The sequence below is a fragment of the Tarenaya hassleriana genome, unplaced genomic scaffold, assembly GCF_000463585.1.
Source record: "Tarenaya hassleriana unplaced genomic scaffold, ASM46358v1 Cleome8, whole genome shotgun sequence".
Taxonomy (NCBI): Eukaryota; Viridiplantae; Streptophyta; class Magnoliopsida; order Brassicales; family Cleomaceae; genus Tarenaya; species Tarenaya hassleriana.
The window spans coordinates 2,257,392-2,274,213 of record NW_010970490.1 but is presented as its reverse complement, the minus strand read 5'-3'; the positions used below and the strand labels follow the sequence as shown (position 1 = coordinate 2,274,213).

General features: G+C 40.1%; 6 protein-coding genes across 10 annotated transcripts in view; 4 read left to right on the top strand and 2 right to left on the bottom strand.

Moving 5' to 3' along the window:
- LOC104802537 (peroxisome biogenesis protein 22-like) overlaps positions 1-519 on the top strand; it is a 3,628-nt gene extending 3,109 nt beyond the window's left edge. Inside the window, exons 8-9 of the mRNA XM_010526184.2 lie at positions 9-81; positions 193-519. Of these exons, the coding sequence (XP_010524486.1) occupies positions 9-81; positions 193-300 (181 nt within the window). The 3' untranslated portion in view covers positions 301-519. The remainder of the gene's footprint in view (positions 1-8; positions 82-192) is intronic.
- A 421-nt stretch (positions 520-940) lies between these two features.
- Positions 941-2,838, top strand: LOC104802536 (rRNA-processing protein UTP23 homolog). Of its 2 annotated transcripts, none has more exons than XM_010526182.2 (6): positions 941-1,250; positions 1,330-1,410; positions 1,643-1,763; positions 1,865-2,182; positions 2,436-2,504; positions 2,624-2,838. In XM_010526182.2, the coding sequence occupies exons 1-6, from the start codon at positions 1,060-1,062 to the stop codon at positions 2,702-2,704; spliced, it is 861 nt and encodes a 286-aa protein (XP_010524484.1). In that variant the 5' UTR covers positions 941-1,059; the 3' UTR covers positions 2,705-2,838. The 2 variants fall into 2 exon arrangements, with proteins under 2 accessions (XP_010524484.1, XP_010524485.1); XM_010526183.2 differs by having other exon boundaries at positions 943-1,250; positions 2,614-2,838.
- A 1,200-nt stretch (positions 2,839-4,038) lies between these two features.
- Positions 4,039-7,727, top strand: LOC104802535 (formin-like protein 3). The gene is made up of 6 exons (XM_010526181.2): positions 4,039-4,439; positions 4,790-5,435; positions 5,537-5,996; positions 6,080-6,279; positions 6,381-6,616; positions 6,705-7,727. Exons 1-6 carry the CDS (start codon positions 4,284-4,286, stop codon positions 7,566-7,568), a joined length of 2,562 nt encoding a protein of 853 aa, XP_010524483.1. The 5' UTR covers positions 4,039-4,283; the 3' UTR covers positions 7,569-7,727.
- A 151-nt stretch (positions 7,728-7,878) lies between these two features.
- LOC104802534 (transcription factor bHLH117) lies at positions 7,879-8,887 on the bottom strand. Its single transcript, XM_010526180.1, has one exon. The coding sequence runs from the start codon at positions 8,869-8,871 to the stop codon at positions 8,014-8,016; it is 858 nt and encodes a 285-aa protein (XP_010524482.1). The 5' UTR covers positions 8,872-8,887; the 3' UTR covers positions 7,879-8,013.
- Positions 8,888-10,603: 1,716 nt separating this feature from the next.
- LOC104802533 (BTB/POZ domain-containing protein At3g22104-like) lies at positions 10,604-13,795 on the top strand. Of its 3 annotated transcripts, none has more exons than XM_019201225.1 (4): positions 10,604-11,153; positions 11,482-11,691; positions 12,136-13,248; positions 13,323-13,795. In XM_019201225.1, the coding sequence occupies exons 1-4, from the start codon at positions 11,091-11,093 to the stop codon at positions 13,698-13,700; spliced, it is 1,764 nt and encodes a 587-aa protein (XP_019056770.1). In that variant the 5' UTR covers positions 10,604-11,090; the 3' UTR covers positions 13,701-13,795. The 3 variants fall into 3 exon arrangements, with proteins under 3 accessions (XP_019056770.1, XP_010524479.1, XP_010524477.1); XM_010526177.2 differs by having other exon boundaries at positions 10,606-11,153; positions 11,645-11,691; XM_010526175.2 differs by lacking the exon at positions 11,482-11,691 and having other exon boundaries at positions 10,606-11,153.
- A 116-nt stretch (positions 13,796-13,911) lies between these two features.
- LOC104802531 (proteasome subunit alpha type-4-A-like) lies at positions 13,912-15,402 on the bottom strand. Of its 2 annotated transcripts, none has more exons than XM_010526174.2 (2): positions 15,300-15,402; positions 13,912-14,725 (listed from the first exon to the last, which is right to left on the bottom strand). In XM_010526174.2, the coding sequence occupies exon 2, from the start codon at positions 14,714-14,716 to the stop codon at positions 13,964-13,966; it is 753 nt and encodes a 250-aa protein (XP_010524476.1). In that variant the 5' UTR covers positions 14,717-14,725; positions 15,300-15,402; the 3' UTR covers positions 13,912-13,963. The 2 variants fall into 2 exon arrangements, with proteins under 2 accessions (XP_010524476.1, XP_010524475.1); XM_010526173.2 differs by having other exon boundaries at positions 15,274-15,388.
- Between the last annotated feature and the right edge of the window lie 1,420 nt (positions 15,403-16,822).

The following is a 16,822-nucleotide window of genomic DNA, read 5'->3' as shown; positions in this document are numbered from 1 at the left end:
ATCGGAAGAACGTCGTTTGTCAGACAACTAGAACCTGACTGGCATATCGACACAAACCCAGAAATCATCACGCAATTAGCAGTAAATTAATCTCTCTCCGCCGTTTTTTTTTTTTACGTTATTCATCTTTCGTCTCTCTCGTTGCTCAGATTTGTTTGTTTGTTTGTTTGTTTGGTCGTGTTTTTTACACAGAGGTTCATCAAGTATCAGCTTCATGTCTCTGCGGCGAAACCTGAGCGGACAGCGGCTCCAAACGTCTTTAGTTCTCCCTCTTTAGAACACTTCTTTGGAAGCTTTTGATGGTCGAGGTTTATCCACACAAAAAAAAAACTGAGAAATGAAGCTTTCTTTCTTCTTGTTCTTGTCCTCGTTCTTGAAGTTTGAGTTAAAGACCGAAGAGTTTCCCTGTGTTTGGGAAGTAACAATGTGTGTAAATTACTAAATTTCCTTTTTTTTGTATCAGCAGAATGTCTGAAGAAATATTTCAGTAATTGATAATATAAACATTTTTAATTCGTATATATGTCTGTATCTACATTTAACGAACAAATGTATACATCTTCTGTTTTCATAATTTTCTGGAAAAAAAATGGAAATAACAAGTTAAACATTGAAATAGAAGTGCTTTCCTGGTACTGAACTCGATTCGGTCGGAGAGCTTCGATTCTTATATTGAACGCAAATATAGTTCGGATTCAATTGGATTTTTTATTAACAATTTTTTTTTTAGAGAAATTTACAAAATTTCGGTTATTTTTTTTATTTAATCTCGAATTTAAAATTTCCATTCTAAAGTCGAAATTGTTTTTTTTTTTTGCCAAAATTCGTCCATAAAATAAATAAATAAATGTTATTTAGTATTTTTTCTCGTTGCCGCATCAAAGTTTTTATGTAAGAAGACGAAAATACCCCTAGATGTAAAACCCTCTTTCGATTGCAGAGAACCCTTTGTCATCTCGGTCGAAATTCTGTCTTCCCTCCGCACTATCTTCTCAGAACATTGGAAACCCTAGATTCTGCTGTGCGTCTGGAACCCTCACCCTGGGTTAAGAGGAGAAGATGAGAGTGACGAGACAGAAGCGGAACAGGAGGACGGTGAGATTCTACAAGGTGAGCTTCGGGTTCAGGCATCCGTACAAAGTTCTCTGCGACGGCACTTTCGTCCATCATCTCGTCGTTAATCAGATCACTCCCGCCGACACAGCTCTCTCTTCCCTCCTCGGGGATCCTGTCAAGCTCTTCACTACCAGGTTCACTCACCTTTCTTCCTCTTCCCCTCTCCCCCAGCCGAAATTGTCAGAAATTTTGATTGTTTAGTTTTTCCTACAGATGTCAGCTTGCGGAGTTGAAGAGAATGGGTAAGGTCTATGCAGAATCTCTAGAGGCTGCCCAGATGCTCACTACAGCAACGTAAGCATTACTTTGTATAATTCATGATCCTTTCATTACTTTGCATTCAGTTAGATGTTGTTTTTCAGAAAATCTCGAAACTTTGGATGTGTTTGAACCTAACTGGATTGAGTTTGGCTAGAGATTGATTTGATTGGGGTAATCTTGAAATTTTCACGAAAACACCCATTTATGTTACATTGTCTTCTTAGACACATTGGGAGAGACTGATTTGTGGAATTTGAGAATGTAGATGTAATCATGATAAGCCTAAGGCGGCAGATGCGTGTATATTAGAGGTAATCGGTAAGAACAATCCCGAGCACTTCTTTGTTGGTAGTCAGGATGTCGAATTGAGGAAGAAGCTTCACCAGGTCAGTATGTTATTATCCGGGTTTTGTCTCCCCGTATGATTCTGTTCTGTTAAGGTTTAGGGTTCTTACATGTTATGTTTTTTAATGCTCTGTTCCTTCAGGTGCCGGGTGTTCCTCTCATATTCTGCCTAAGGAATTCTCTCCAGCTTGAGCAGCCTTCAGATTTCCAACGGCAATTCACCAAAACTTCTGAAGAAGAACGGCAGCATATGACTGAGATGGAGAGAAAGATGTTGGAGAAGAGAACAAAGAAGATTTTAGCATCTAATGCAGAAGAATTGAACATGAACGCTGAAAATGAAGAAGATGATATCTTGCCTCAATTGGACGAGAGGAAGCACATAATGCATGAAAAGGGTTCTTCCAGAAATGGACTCGGAGTGAAGGATAGGGTTCAGTTCAAGCGAAAGAAAGCAAAGGTATATACTGTTCTCAAGACATCTTCTTGCATTTTCAAGTTTTTCTGCAATATGTTTTCACTGCCAGAATTTTTGTATTGTGTGCATTTGGTCTTTCATCATCCTTGCTTGCTGTATGCATCCATGGATGACTATTGATTAGTTATCATATCCTTTCGAGAATTCAAACATCATATGAAGTAGATTCTGCTGTTTTAGATCCTCGAATATTGGAGCTGAACATCAGAACTTTGTGAATCTCTGACTTATGCAGGGTCCAAACCCACTTTCGTGCAAGAAGAAGAAGAAGGATAATGAGAAATCGAAATCCGGGTCATCAAAGGTGAGAGCTTTCTTTCTATATTTTGGATACAGACAGATCGTAGATCCCAATTTGATGTTTTATGAACTAAGGCTTTGTCTTGAGAAAATGTTTGGGTTTTGTTTTGTAGGAAATTACAGACAAGGAGAGTTGTAAAAAGAGCAGGAAACGGAGTAGGTCACGTAAAAAGACTTGAAAAATCTTTGGGACATAGATTTTGAGAGACATCGGATGCTAATTTATGATTGTTTACCGATGGTTTTTTAAATTGATTTTAAAAGTTTTGTATTTGAAGTTCTGCTGTTGTAGCATTGTCATCCGTCTGATTAAAAATACCATTAGACATTCCTTGAAATTTGCCAGACTTTTTGTGGGGAATGCCAATGCCCCGTCTTCTTACAAGATAGATATGTTTCCTTCAAAATTATCAACTGTTAGTAGGTATGCATATTCCGATATTTTGTTCTATTATTGTTGGCTTATTTGGTTAATAACCCATCCAAAGTAACCGAAATGAAATAGATGTAAAATCGAATGGTTATGTTTTCTCTAAAACCAAAAAATCCGAATCCAACCGAACCGAATAAAAAATAACAAAAAAATCGTAAATTTTCTTAAGAAAATGAGTATTTTTTATCATAACCGAATCGTATCCGAACCGAATGTAACCGAGCCAAACACGGTTATAGTTGTTCTAAAACCAAAATAACCGAACCGAAACCCGATTAAGCCACCCCTAATTTTCATTTCGATTATTTTTATTTTGTTAATTATATAGTATTTGGTTTAGTTTTCAAGTGATTTTTTAGTTCAATTGTTTCTTTTAATTTTGTTTTTTGAAATTTTATTTGTTTTATAGATAATTAATTTAATTATATATTTATATATATTAATGAAGAAAAGTTAAAAAAAAAATCAACTTTTAATATCTATTCAAAAGTTTCAATATCAACCAATTCAAATAAACCTATATCTTTTAAATAATATCTAAGAAATTATTAACGTTTAAAAATATCTATAACTCTAATCAGATATAATTTTTTACAAGAAGATCTAATCAGATATTTATATAATAAATTAATAAATCCATAATGGATATTTAACTTAGAAAATCTAAATAAATATCTATATTTATAAAAATATCAAAATCTAATATTTAAAATATTATCAATTATAATTTAAAAACATATATTTATACTTTAAATTATTATTATTATTATAATAATAATAAACATATTTTAACTAATAAAATTATATTTTTTAGATAGTTTTATAAAATTTTAAATACTTTATATAGACCAAATGATTAAGGTTTTAAGTTGATTTTAAATAATTAAAGATGTTTTCAAATTTTGTTAAATTAAAGCTTTTATTTGGATTCCTTTATAAGTGATAACTGTAATGGATTCTTTTATAACTTTGGTTTATCTACGTGTTAATTTATTTAGATGTGATTATATATTATTTCTTTAGAATATAGTCATACTTTTGTAACCATGTTTTTTTCCCCTCACGTTCTTTGCTTTGTGCATCAGAGGAATCCAGAATCCAATAGTCAGGACTCAGACAACAACTTTGCCGAAATTAAGACACAGTTATCCAAACATCCTAAAATAGTTTTCCTAAATAAAGGCTAAAGAGAAAAAGAGTGATCCATGTTTTTGAAATCTGGCTTTCCATATTTCGAATTTTCCATTTTCGTCGTCTACCTCCGCTCGCCGTTGCGTGTGCATGCCGGTTCGCCGTCGCTGATTCTGGGATCGGAAGCGTTTCTCGATGAGATGAGAAACGGGAGCGTTGATGGGAATGAGAAAAACTTTTCTGGCGATCCCTCTCGTTTTTTGTGTCTGTGTTTGTGTCTCGCTGAAGTCGGCTCAAGACGTCGCGGTCTCGATTTCGTCCTCCGTCGCCGGTGACGGGCTTTTGAATGATTACGGCGGATCTCGCGGCGATGCGGTACGTGATCGTTCGCCTTCGGTTTCCTTCTCTGTTGTTGAATTGAAACACGCAATGCATTCGCCTGTTGTGTGAAAGCTATGTATTGATTCGTTCTTCGTTCAACGGCTGAGAAGCAATATGATTCCGGGTTTCAATTTGTGTCTGGTTTTTGCAATTGGATTTCAGCTGAACGAAATTTGCTGTTGCTGAGCCGAATCCTCGTAGATGTTGCTTGTTTACGTACCGTACATTGGCCTGTCTGCGTTGTGAATGTTCATACGGATTCATTCTACGGAAATTGCTGTTCAGACTTTCTTTAAACCTTAAATTTTACTGCTGAATCTTGATGCACAGCTCATTTCTGATAGGCGGAGCAACCGTGGATTCACTGCAGAAAAGAATTGAAAGATAAGGACAAGAGCAACAAAGGTTGTCCCCTGTATACCCCACTTGAATTGTCTCGATACCTGAAATCGTTGGTGTTAACCGGTCAAAAAATCTACCGGAACTCGATCTCGAGCAACAGGGTTTGGTTGAGCTACTGGCTCTCGTCTCGTCGCAGTTCGGGCGGCTACTCGAGAAGAAAACTGATCGGTGATACAGATCAGTCTCCTGCTCCTGCTCCTGCTTCTGCTCCGAGTTTTGCTCCTGATCCTGCTCCTGCGCCAGTTCCATCGAGTTATGGTCTGGCACCTGCAAGCTCTCAGTCACGGCCGCCTTCATATTCCCCTTCTCAGGCACCGGATGAATCAACTTCCGGATCGATTAGGACGAGTTCCCCTGTTTATCCACCTACTCAACCCGTTCCAGGTCCTTTTCCAAAGGAGTGGAATGCTACTGTGATGGAACTTATCATTGCCGTTGTTACAACCTCTGCAGTGACGTTCATCCTTGCCGCATTGTTATTCTTGTATTGCTTGAGACGCAGCGGTGGCAATGCAGTTGGTCCTAGAGAAGGACAGAGGGATGAAAAGCCGCTCCTCCATTTGATCGATTTTATCGATTTTTCAACCGGTATGTGCTTTTTTCTTATGGGGTTGTCAAGTTGTTCCAAGTTAATCTGGTTAGATATTGCCGATATGTAAATCGCGTTTTCCACTTTGGTAATCTTGCAGGATCGGAGGAAAACTCTCCCACCGTAAGAAGCGCGAGCAAGAAGCATTTTAGTACAAGTTCGAAAAGGCGATCCTTTATTACGAGCTTCTCTCTGAAGCTAAATGGTAATGAGTCATCGTCACTAGCCGATGCATCATCTGTCGGGCCTCCTACCTTGAAGCCTCCCCCCGGAAAATCAGCTCCTCCACCTCCACAAGCACAACCAATGCCGCCGCCTCCTCCCCGACCTCAGCCCCCTCCTCCGCCTAAAGTTGCTCGGCCTCCACCTGCCCCGCCGAAAGGTGCAGTTGCTGGTCTGAAGAAAAAACACCCGGGACATAGTTCCTCTGGGGATGGATCTGATATCGATTCCGAGACTGGATCCTCGAAAGCCAAACTAAAGCCGTTCTTCTGGGATAAAGTTAATGCCAACCCTGATCAGAAAATGGTTTGGCATGAGATTAGCGCTGGTTCCTTCCAGTAAGAATCGTACTCAAGCGACTCATTTCATAGATGAACATGTCCTGCATTCTTTCTATTTCTAATTCACGGTCTGTTTTCAGGTTCAATGAAGAGATGATGCAGTCGTTGTTTGGCTACAACGACGCGAACAAAAACAAAAACGAGCAGGGGAAGAATTCATCGCGCGAATCCCCTGCCCAGTATGTGCAGATAATCGACACCAGGAAAGCCCAGAACTTATCTATCCTTTTCCGGGCTCTGAACGTCACCATAGATGAAGTTGTCGATGCCATTAAAGAAGGTCTTCTTCCCCTCAGCTTTCTATCTCGCCATATCTGTTCTGTTTCTGCTTCATGTCTTGGGATTGAATGGCTTCTTCTTTGTGCTGTCCTTTTTTTCAAGGTAATGAACTCCCGGTCGAGCTCCTACAAACGTTGCTGAAGATGGCTCCAACACCTGAAGAGGAACTGAAGCTCCGACTATACGATGGCGATCTTTATCAGCTCGGGCCGGCCGAGCGTTTCCTCAAGATTGTAGTGGACATACCCTTTGCATTTAGCCGTATCGAGTCGCTTCTATTCATGGTTTCGCTTCAGGAGGAAGTATCCAGTCTCAAAGAATCCTTTGCAACTCTCGAGGTTTATTCCGACACCCCACATATGTATATATAGCCGGAAAAACTTTATGGCTCGCATCTATTCATGGTATCTGAGTGTCTTATTCCAGGTTGCTTGCAAGAAACTCCGAAACAGCAGATTGTTCCTAAAACTGCTTGAAGCTATCCTCAAGACGGGAAATCGCATGAATGATGGTACATATCGTGGTGGCGCTCAGGCGTTCAAACTCGACACCCTCTTAAAAGTCTCCGATGTCAAAGGAACCGACGGAAAGACCACTCTATTGCACTTTGTTGTCCTCGAGATCATCCGATCAGAAGGGGTTCGTGCCCTTAGAACACAGTCAAGCCGAAGCTTCTCTAGCATGAAGACAGAAGATACAATTCCGGATTCTAGCCCTGAATCAGCCGAGCGTTACCGCAGCATCGGTCTTCAGGTGGTCTCGGGATTAAGCACTGAACTCGAAGACGTCAAGAAAGCGGCAGTAATAGACGCAGACGGGTTAGCTGCGACGCTTTCATCTCTCGGCAGCTCGCTAGCGAAAGCGAGCGAGTTTCTGGACAAGATGGACAAAGACTGCGATTTCGAGCGAGCTCTCGGGGGGTTCATCGAACGGGCGGAATCGGATATCAAATGGTTACAGGAAGAAGAAGAGAGGATAATGGTTCTCGTGAAGAGCATCGCGGATTATTTCCACGGGAACTCGGCCAAGAACGAAGGGCTGCGACTTTTTGCGATCGTCCGAGATTTCTTGATCATGTTGGATAAAGTGTGCAAAGAAGTGAAAGATAAGGCGATGACGACGAAAAAGAATGAGGCGTCTCCTAGGAAGGAGACATCATCCGCTCCGGACAACAAACAGCCGTCTCCGGACATAAGACAACGTCTGTTTCCGGCCATCGCTGACCGGAGACCAGACAGTTTCGACAGCTCAGACGATGACGATGACGACAGCAGTAGTTCGTCTTCGTAATCTGAAGGTAAACCACTTAGATTCAAAGTGTATCCATCTGTTATAATCATGAATTGTGTTGTTCCATATGAATTTGTTGTTTGTTTATTGTATTTTTTCTTTACCAAAGATGATGAAACTTTCGTGAGGAGTGTCTGAAATCATATTTGATTAGTAATACACGTTGGTAGTTCAGAATATTTTAGAATAAAACAAATACCATATGGATAAATAATCCAATAATTCATATATATGTATATATATATATGTATAAGGTTAGCTTATAGAGCTAGTGGTTATGAAATGTAACGTAATGTAAGCAAAATCCAATTTTAGTTGCCGCACCGTTAAAATTTTCCTACCGCATGTAACCTTTTTTGTAAGTACTGAAAATCCAAACAAAAAAACAAAACAAAGGAAAACTGTACGGATGTTCATGGCGCGTGGGACACAAGCGCCGCCGTGATCAGAGATTCCTGGTGGACGGAGACGTCATGTTCAGCGAAAGCAACTGCTCGCGTGAGAAGACGCAGCAGCCGCGCGTGTAGAGCGTTGTCTGAACTCGCGACGAGCTCGCCATCACCTGCAGAACCTGCTGCCGGTTCAATCCGCCGGCGCCGGAGAAGACCGCCTCAAGAGGCATCCACCGGAGAACGGCGATCTGAGCTTGGAGAAACTTTATGTACTTGTGAGCTTCTTCCAGCAGCGTAGCTCTGTCCATCTTCTTCTCCCATGGCATCAGCTTCTCCAGCGACCGAGTCTTCTCCGCGATCTTCCTCCGCCTGTCCCGAGCCGTATTGTTCTGAGTCGTCGACGCTGGAGTTCCGGAGGCTGACGACGGCGAGATCGTGAAGCCAACCGGCGGCGGCGGCGGCGGCGGAGGTACATCCACGGTGAAACGACGGCGTTTCTCGTCATGAACTCCTGGTAAAGCCGGAGGAAAGCATGAGAACAGCGTTGTCTGATCGACGGCGTGGAGGTTCGGCATGTGGAGAAATGGCGACGTGGCCGGGTCGGGGAGGCCGGCGCCATGGAAGAGCTGGTCAAGCTGAATCGACTCGGCGAGGTGGCGGTTGATCAGAGACAGAGGAGAGTCGAGGAGGATGGAATCGCGGAGACAAGGTTGGAGACGGAGAATGTCGAGGTCGGAGAAAGCGAAGGCGGAGGGAGAGAAATCGGAATGAGGAAAAGGAACCAAAGCCTCGAGAGGATTAATGGCGGAGGTGAAGGGATAGTTGCCGGGATCCTCCACTGCATCAAACTCCGACGGAATCGGCGGGAACCCGGACACTGAGTCCAACTCATAACCTGCCTCGATTTTCATGGCTCAGAGAAGAGAGAGAGAGAGGGAGAGGAGAGAGAGGGATTCGAGTTCGGGAGGGAGGAGGAATGAGGGAGGGGAAGGGGTGAAAAAGACCACGAGAACACGTGGCAGTAGATGAGTGGGTGAGGGAAAAGGCGGCGAAACGAAAAACGAGGAGGATCCGTTACAGGGTCTGATGTGTTTGTCGACTATTTGTCCCCTCTGGCAGAGGCGGGTTCAGGTGGCCGGAGATATTCTGAACGAATCTGGACCGTTGGATCGGTCGGGGATCTGACGGTTCCGGCAACGGAGACAAGGTCTTTTGTCGGGAAGCAAAACGGATTTTTGCAGGACGACGATGATGATGCCAAAAAGGATTGGGACCGTGGGCATGCACGTGCTTTCCTCCACTGCATACAACAGGTCACAATTTTAGTAAAATTTAAACGATTTATAAAAAAACAAAAACATTTTATTTTGTGTAGTTGGAAAATTGTGTAATGTTATTATACGGGCCTTTAATAATGGGCTTTTTTTTTGCTTCGGTTTGTAATCGAATAACATGGAGATGATCATATATAGTTCGTGTCATGATATCATGCCATGCCCCCACAAAAATTAATTTAGACAACAATTAATTACCGGCAAATATAAACAAAAATAGATATCCCTCCAAAACCTATTTGAAATCAAAAGGACATGTTCCCATGGTCCTAACACTTTGTTTCTTCTTTTATGTATCTTTTTTTTCCCCGAAAAAATTCTAATACAAATTGAAGTATACATGAACCGCGTGGGGAGGGGCATTCACATGGGCTTTTTCGGTCATCTGGGAGATGTAGTCGGGCCAAAGATCCGGTAAATTTCTGGATTATAAAAAAAAAATATAGATGGACCGCCCTTCCCAACGGTGATATATATATATATATATGTGGGGCCTACCATTTTGGGCTTGGGCCCTATGAATGGTCGAGACAGACCCATACTCGTAAATAGCTTTTTCTGCAAGGGGGTAAAAACAACATTTCGTGTGCTTCAGATCACGTGACCCCCGTTTCACGGCGCTCTTCTTTAACTTTTGTCAACCACGTTAAGCTTCTGTCTGTGCATGAAAACAACTCCTTTTTTTTTCATATATAAAATATTGATGTTTTGGTTTATTGATAAGTACCACTATCTTTAATAAAATTAGTTTTTAATTAGGGATTTTAATAAATAGAGTCGCAAAAGGAGAAAATAAAAGTACAAAGGAAAGATGGATAGAACGACAGATCCCACAGAGGCAAGGTCTTCTCGAAAGTAATTTAACGACAAAGAAATACAACCCAAAAAAGCTTTCACCATTAGGACGTATACTAATCATAATTAGCTGTAAACTGAATCATCAATTACCTTTTAACCCACTGATTGAAAAGTAAAAAAAAAATGCATATACGAGGCTTTGGGGCCCACGTTTTCAGTATTTTACAAGATGGTCCTCGTATTTTTATCGATGCCAGAAACATGACGATAATTTGCGATGTCCAAACTCAATTTCGATTCATATATATGCTATCCGCGCAAAGATTTTATTAGACAATATTCTCCCAAAAGAATATTTTAGAATCTAAACCATTAGAGAGTTTTTTTTTATATTGTACGGAATTGTAAAATTAAAAAATAGCTTTTTTTAATCTTTTTTTCTTCTTTTTTTTTATAGTTTTTAGCAGGAATGTCAGAACGCAACGCAGAAATCTCTCTCTCTCTCTCTCTCTCTCTCTCTCTCTCTCTCTCTCTCTCTTATTCCAAGGCACAAGAGTTCTCCACAGGCCGTTGTTGCTGCTCTTTCTTTCGTCAATTTTCTCTGTAAATCCTCCGTTTCTGTTCTCCTTCCTCCTTGTGTTGTCCCTATAAACCCCCAGCTGCAAATTCCCACCATTTTCTTGGTGCTTCATCAATTGACTTCACGTACACTAAAAGAAGAACAAAAGGGGGAAAAAACAGAAATCTGACAGTCCAAATCTGGTCCAAACCACCAAAAGTTTGCCACTCTTTTACTGTTTGTCTTCTTCTTCTTGCACGAATATATCAACCCCCCCCCCCCCTCTCTCTGTTAGTGCCCTCTTTACAGCACATTTATTTTCTCCGAATCCCTTTGATTTTTTTCGGTAAATTCGAGAACGAATCTTGTTTCCTAGGTGGGTTTTCTCGATATTTTTCTTGCGGGGGTGGGGGTGCTTTACTTCTTTCTCCTTTTGGCCATGGAAGCTTGCTCCGATCTTCAGGTCGACGTCAATGGAGAAGAAACTATCTTTCTCAGTAAGGTGAGTTTTTAAAACCGTTCCTCAGCGTGAATTCCGAGTTTCCTGTTCTGGGTTTTTGTTGTTTTCATCTCACTGCACATATACATACATTTTGTGTGTGTGTGTGTGTATGCGTATATATCCATATGTTTCATGACACCGTCAGTGTATTTCTCTTCACGTATTGTGTGTGACTCCGCTAACTTCAGCATTAAATGCTCACACCGAATTCCCATGTTGTGGGGACACAAAGTTTTCCTTTTGCTTCTTAATTGAATCCCATCGCTAAGGTGTTTCATTTATGTAATTAAGTTTATCTACAAATCGAAGCTTACAGCTTTTATTACAGTTTAAGTTGAGAGAGATCTCTGAGTTGAAAATCCCAATAAATGAGAGTACAAGTGTGTTGCAGAAGAATACCAGATGTTGCCATCACCATTTATTGCAATCTGGTTTTCTTACCTTTCGTTTTGTCGCCTTTTCCTGGAAATCGACAAACTCCGCCTATTCAGAGAGAGAAACACACAAGATTTGGATCATGGTGATGACACCTAATAAGGTTGATAGAGTTGCTCTCATGGCAATTTCCTCTGAAACTGTTCATTAGCTGTTGATAAGAAGACCATTTCCTTGTGATCAATGATTTGTTCGTCTGTCCTGTAATAATTGTTCATCATTCTTCCCTTTCTTTTATTTTTCTTTTTCCCCTGTTATGTCCTGTTCGTTTTTCCTTGTAATAGATTCGATTGAGCTTTCGGTGCTTTTATCATATGCCCTCATAAAAATTGTTAACTATTTGATTATATCTAATCAGATGTGACATGCTGGAGTTGAGAAAACGAAAAAAGGTTCAATCTTTCTCGTAGGGTTCCTCAAGAATGTCTGGAAAGTGGTTCTGATTCAACTCTAGATCTGTGTGCTCAGATCACTTGTTGTCTGATTCGGTTATGGGTTTTGCATTCTCATTACTTAAAAGTTTCTCTCTTGTCTTGAATATCTGCAGAAAATCATCTGTGAATATTCTGGAAAGTTCAAAAAACTTCTGGGGAAATCTAACTGTTCCGAAAGAAATCTCAAGGTGATATTCAACGATTTTCCGGGTGGAGCGGAAAGTTTCGAGCTTGTCTCGAGATTCTGTTACAACAACGGCAGGTTCAGCGTGACACCGTCCAACGTTGTTCTCTTGCATTGCGCTGCTAAGTTCATGGAAGTTCCTGATTTGTTGGAACAGACGGAGAAATCGATGGACGAGATTCGGTTCTGGACTTGGCCGGACCTTCTCGCCGCTCTGAAACAGTGTCAAGATCTAAAGAAATCACCAGAATCCGACCCTCTGGCCGCAAAGTTCATGGATTCTCTGGTCGGAAAACTGAACTTAACAGTTGAAGCAAGTCCCTCTAGTGCTTCTGCTTCTTCCCCAGACAGCAGCCTGTTCCGGTTTTCCTGTGACAGTAAAAGCACCGAGAGTTTCAAGAACAGTTCAGCCAGGGGAACATGGTGGTTCGACGAGCTTCTGGTCTTGGGTCCAGATCTGTTCGAAACCCTAGTGAAGATTATGGTATCCCATAAATTCGATCACTTCATCATAACCAGGTTCCTGCTCTATTACCAGAAGGCGAAGTTCTGTTCTGCTAATTTAGACGAGAAACGGAAGATTCTAGAAACAACCCTCGATACCCTTTACGTTCTAGATCGAAGCTGCGTTTCCTGCAAGACCCTTTTCGGGATTCTACGCATTGCTCTTGGATTGAAGAACAATATCGAAAGCAGCAGCATGATGAGCAAGCTGGAGAATATGATCGGTAACCAGTTGGATCAAGCCACATTGGACAATCTTCTTGTCCCATCTCCTTACAGATCAAACCAATCTTATAATGTGAATCTCATTCTTAGATTCACAAAATCATTTCTCGACAGCATCACTGGAGGATTTCACGTTCAACCACAGACCGAACGGTTAAAGAAAGTCTCCAACTTGATCGATCTGTACATAGCTGAAGTAGCTCCTGATCCATGTCTGAAACCTTCAAAGTTTCTTGCCCTCGTCACTGCCATACCGGATTCCGCCCGTGAATCTCACGACGAAATCTACCGTGCCATCGATATGTATCTCGAGGTACAGTGAAAAAAGTTTTGATCTTTATCGTGCAGCTGACTGACTCTTATAACCATCACTTCACGCTTGCTCAGGCTCACATCGGATTAACTGAAAGCGAAAAGCTCAAGATTATCCGAAGGTTAAGCTACGAGAAGCTCTCGAGCGAATCCCGGGCTCATATTTCCCACAACAGGAAGTTTCCTGCAGCCGAGAGGGTCATATCTCAAAAACTGAAGCTCAAAACATCAACAGATGATTCACCGGGCGAAGCACTCAACCTCAGGTTAGAAAAAATGGAGATTTCGGGCGAAAACGAGAAGCTGAAGGAACATCTACAAGGGATTCAATGGAGAGTAATGGAACTGGAGAGAGCTTGTCGGAAAATGCAGAATCAGATGGAGATTATGAAGAAGATATCAAAAAGTACACGCAGAGGAAACACAAGATCGCTGCCAAAACTATGTTCCTGAACTGTCTTTGTCTGTTTTCTTTTTTTTGTACATAGAGCAAGAAGGGAAGTATATCTGTAGATTTTTTTTCTAGCGAAAAGATTCAGCTTTTGATTTATAGGACTCAAACATAGAATATTATCCGAGTTCTTTAATAAAATTAACAGAGCAGAAGAAGGTTTTCACCACATGTAAATATCATCAGAGAACCAGAATATGATGAATTCAGAAAAACACAAAAGTCGAAAACCGTACCAGGAGAGCTAAACGACAACGTTTACGCCTCAGGATGTCTCGGGAGCGGGTTGAGTCACGCCATGCTTAACCAACAACTTAGTAAGTGACTCAGGCGAGTGGACATGGTACTTGACATTCCCCGAAGGTGTCAGAAAAACCTCGGCCAGTTCGAGCTTCTCAGACGTAAGACTAGTGCTGTCCATTGTCTTGCTCAGGACCTTCAACGCGAGCTGGACACCCTCTTCCCTCGTTATCTCGTCCTTGTAGTCTTGTTTGAGAATAGACTGAGCGGCTTGGTTGTTTGCCCCGATGGCTGCTGCCTTCCATCCACCGTAGTTTCCACTCGGGTCACTCATGTAGAGTTGGAACCCGTAGTTCTTGTCCCAACCCGCAAAGAGGAAAGAAACGCCAAACGGGCGGAGACCGCCGAACTGGGTGTACCCTTGTTTGGTGTCGCAGAGAGATTGAACCAGCTGCTCAACCGGCATAGGCTCTTGGTACATGTAGGTGTAACGCTGGGCCTGGACTCGAGCCGTGTTGATAAGAATGTTGGCATCAGACATGATTCCAGCCACTGCACATGCGACATGGTCATCGATCTTGTACATCTTCTCTGTGGAGGTCGAGGTTTGGAGAAGTTTGGAGGTGACTTTCTTCTCACCGACCAATACAACTCCGTCTTTTGTCAAGATTCCAATGGCGGAACCCGCATTTCCGATGGCTTCCATTGCATACTCTACTTGGTAGAGACGACCTTCCGGTGAGAATATGGTGGTCCGGCTATCGTATCTCCGAGACATTTTCTGCAACTGCATTTGTGAAAAAAGAGTAATGCCCAGATTGTGTAAGCAAGAGATGAAAAGTTTTCATAAACACAAACCTCAAAATCCGAACTTCAGAATCATAATAATTGTTGTGCCAAAATTAACCGAGAGAAAGCCTGAATTCAAAACATTGAACCCAGAATTTTGAATTCCTTTCACAACTATACAAGTATACAGCAAAATCACAGTCCGTTTTCTGCTCAACGCCTTCAACCATACTAAAATCGAGTTCAAAGCAAACGAAAACAAGTATTGGCCAGTGAAAAAAAACCCACCAGACACAGCTAAGGAAGTTAGTACGAACAGAGCTTGAAAATGATAACTCAAACCTCACGAGGAGGAGAATGGGGGGAGATGGATCCAACGATTTCTCTGCCAAATATCGAAAAACGAACAGGATCCAACGATTTTCCCGGATTTCACAAAAACGATTCCCGAACAAAGGAATCTATCAGCTCAGATTTCGTCGGCAAAAAACAAATCAAATTTAAAATAAAAAGAATTAAGAAGAATAAGACAAGAACGGATCCTACCGTAAAATGAAGAGCGAGAATGTCACCTGGGCAGAGAATCTCCACTTCTTTCCTCGGTTCTCTCTTCTCTGGTTTCCACTGAGATTTTCCTCGGAGCTTCTTCGACAAGAAAAATGATTCAAGGAGAAGAAGAAGACGATTCCTTTCTTTTTCCAACAGATTTATGAATTGGGCCTAAAAGCATATTAGAGCCCAAAATGGTTCTATAAAAGCCCAATAAAAAGCCCACTTGGAGACGAATATTTTGGATGCGAAATCATGCAAATTCTCTTAATTTAGATGAATTTATATTTAATAATTTTAATAATTAAATCAATCCTATTATAAATGAACAATTTAAACTATATATATGTATGTATGTATAATACGTGCACGTGTATATATACATATATTTTTTTTTAGTTTTATTGACGTAGGTAAATGTGATTGCCATGGCCAAATTAATAATCCTGTGCACCACGTGAGTCGTCGGAAATTGGAGTGAAAAATGAAAAGTCAACATATTAATTTAGAAATAAAATGTGAGTTTAAGATTTTTTTTTTATGGAAAAGTAATAAAAATTTACAAGTTAGGGGCCGTTTTTAGTGCAAAACTAAAGTCAATAACAAATGTTTTGTAAAAAAATCCAACTTCTTCAAAGATTGGGAGTGATATGTAAACTCTCTTTCTAATAAATATTTTGAAATTAAATAACTCTCTTCAATTTATTTTACGGCAGCAACAAAAGTGGAATTATCTTTTTCAAGGGAAGGAAAAATGGAATTTCGATTACCATACAAAAAAATATCTATAATATAAAGTTTATTTATACGTCAAACTTTACTGCATCTATCATTTCTAGGTGTAACAAAAATAAATAAATAGATAGGTGAGATTCTTCACGTTTTGGTAGCCTAACTCTGAATTTACTATTTAGTATCTTTGGTATTATTTACATAAATATATGTATATATGTAAATATATAATCAGCATTGTCGTTAGTATATATGCATAGTTTGAAACATGAAAAAACCCATATGATATGATTTTTTATTTTGAATTAACCATTTTGCAATTTGAAAATTGCAGCTTCCGCTTTTTAAAAATGTTTTTTTTTTTGTATGTCTATCCACTTTAGAAGAAACTGACAGCAAACCTTTCGTATGATAATAAAACCACTAAATTTACATTAGTCAAAGTTTTCATTTTATGGTACCCTTCGTCGAAAATTTTAAAAAATAAAATAACAAAAAAAAAAGAAAAAAATCTATATATATTAATAAAGATGTTTAAAGGATTGTGGTGAAGACACCTCATCATCCACATCATCATCCATGTGGTAAATGTTTTTATATTAATTGATTAATTAATGTGACAAATTTTTTTATATTAATTGGTTAAATAAACTTTTTAATTGCTCTATGACATATAATATAAAATATATATATAGATTTAAAAAAATAATGCAACTTTAGTTTTATAGGTAATTTAAACTTTTATTTGATTACACTTACATTTAAAATGTATTAGTTATCTTGATGATTTTATTCAAGTAAAATGAACAAAATA

Excerpts from the sequence above, each read along its gene's own strand:
- LOC104802536 (XM_010526182.2), top strand. The coding sequence starts at position 1,060 with ATGAGAGTGACGAGACAGAAGCGGAACAGGAGGACGGTGAGATTCTAC. Across the intron at positions 1,411-1,642 it reads CAGATGCTCACTACAGCAAC|ATGTAATCATGATAAGCCTA; the intron begins GTAAGCATTACT and ends TTGAGAATGTAG. Across the intron at positions 1,764-1,864 it reads TGAGGAAGAAGCTTCACCAG|GTGCCGGGTGTTCCTCTCAT; the intron begins GTCAGTATGTTA and ends CTGTTCCTTCAG.
- LOC104802535 (XM_010526181.2), top strand. The coding sequence starts at position 4,284 with ATGGGAATGAGAAAAACTTTTCTGGCGATCCCTCTCGTTTTTTGTGTC. Across the intron at positions 5,436-5,536 it reads TTTTATCGATTTTTCAACCG|GATCGGAGGAAAACTCTCCC; the intron begins GTATGTGCTTTT and ends GTAATCTTGCAG. Across the intron at positions 6,280-6,380 it reads TGTCGATGCCATTAAAGAAG|GTAATGAACTCCCGGTCGAG; the intron begins GTCTTCTTCCCC and ends CTTTTTTTCAAG.
- LOC104802534 (XM_010526180.1), bottom strand. The coding sequence starts at position 8,871 with ATGAAAATCGAGGCAGGTTATGAGTTGGACTCAGTGTCCGGGTTCCCG.
- LOC104802533 (XM_019201225.1), top strand. The coding sequence starts at position 11,091 with ATGGAAGCTTGCTCCGATCTTCAGGTCGACGTCAATGGAGAAGAAACT. Across the intron at positions 11,692-12,135 it reads TGGTGATGACACCTAATAAG|AAAATCATCTGTGAATATTC; the intron begins GTTGATAGAGTT and ends GAATATCTGCAG. Across the intron at positions 13,249-13,322 it reads CCATCGATATGTATCTCGAG|GCTCACATCGGATTAACTGA; the intron begins GTACAGTGAAAA and ends ACGCTTGCTCAG.
- LOC104802531 (XM_010526174.2), bottom strand. The coding sequence starts at position 14,716 with ATGTCTCGGAGATACGATAGCCGGACCACCATATTCTCACCGGAAGGT.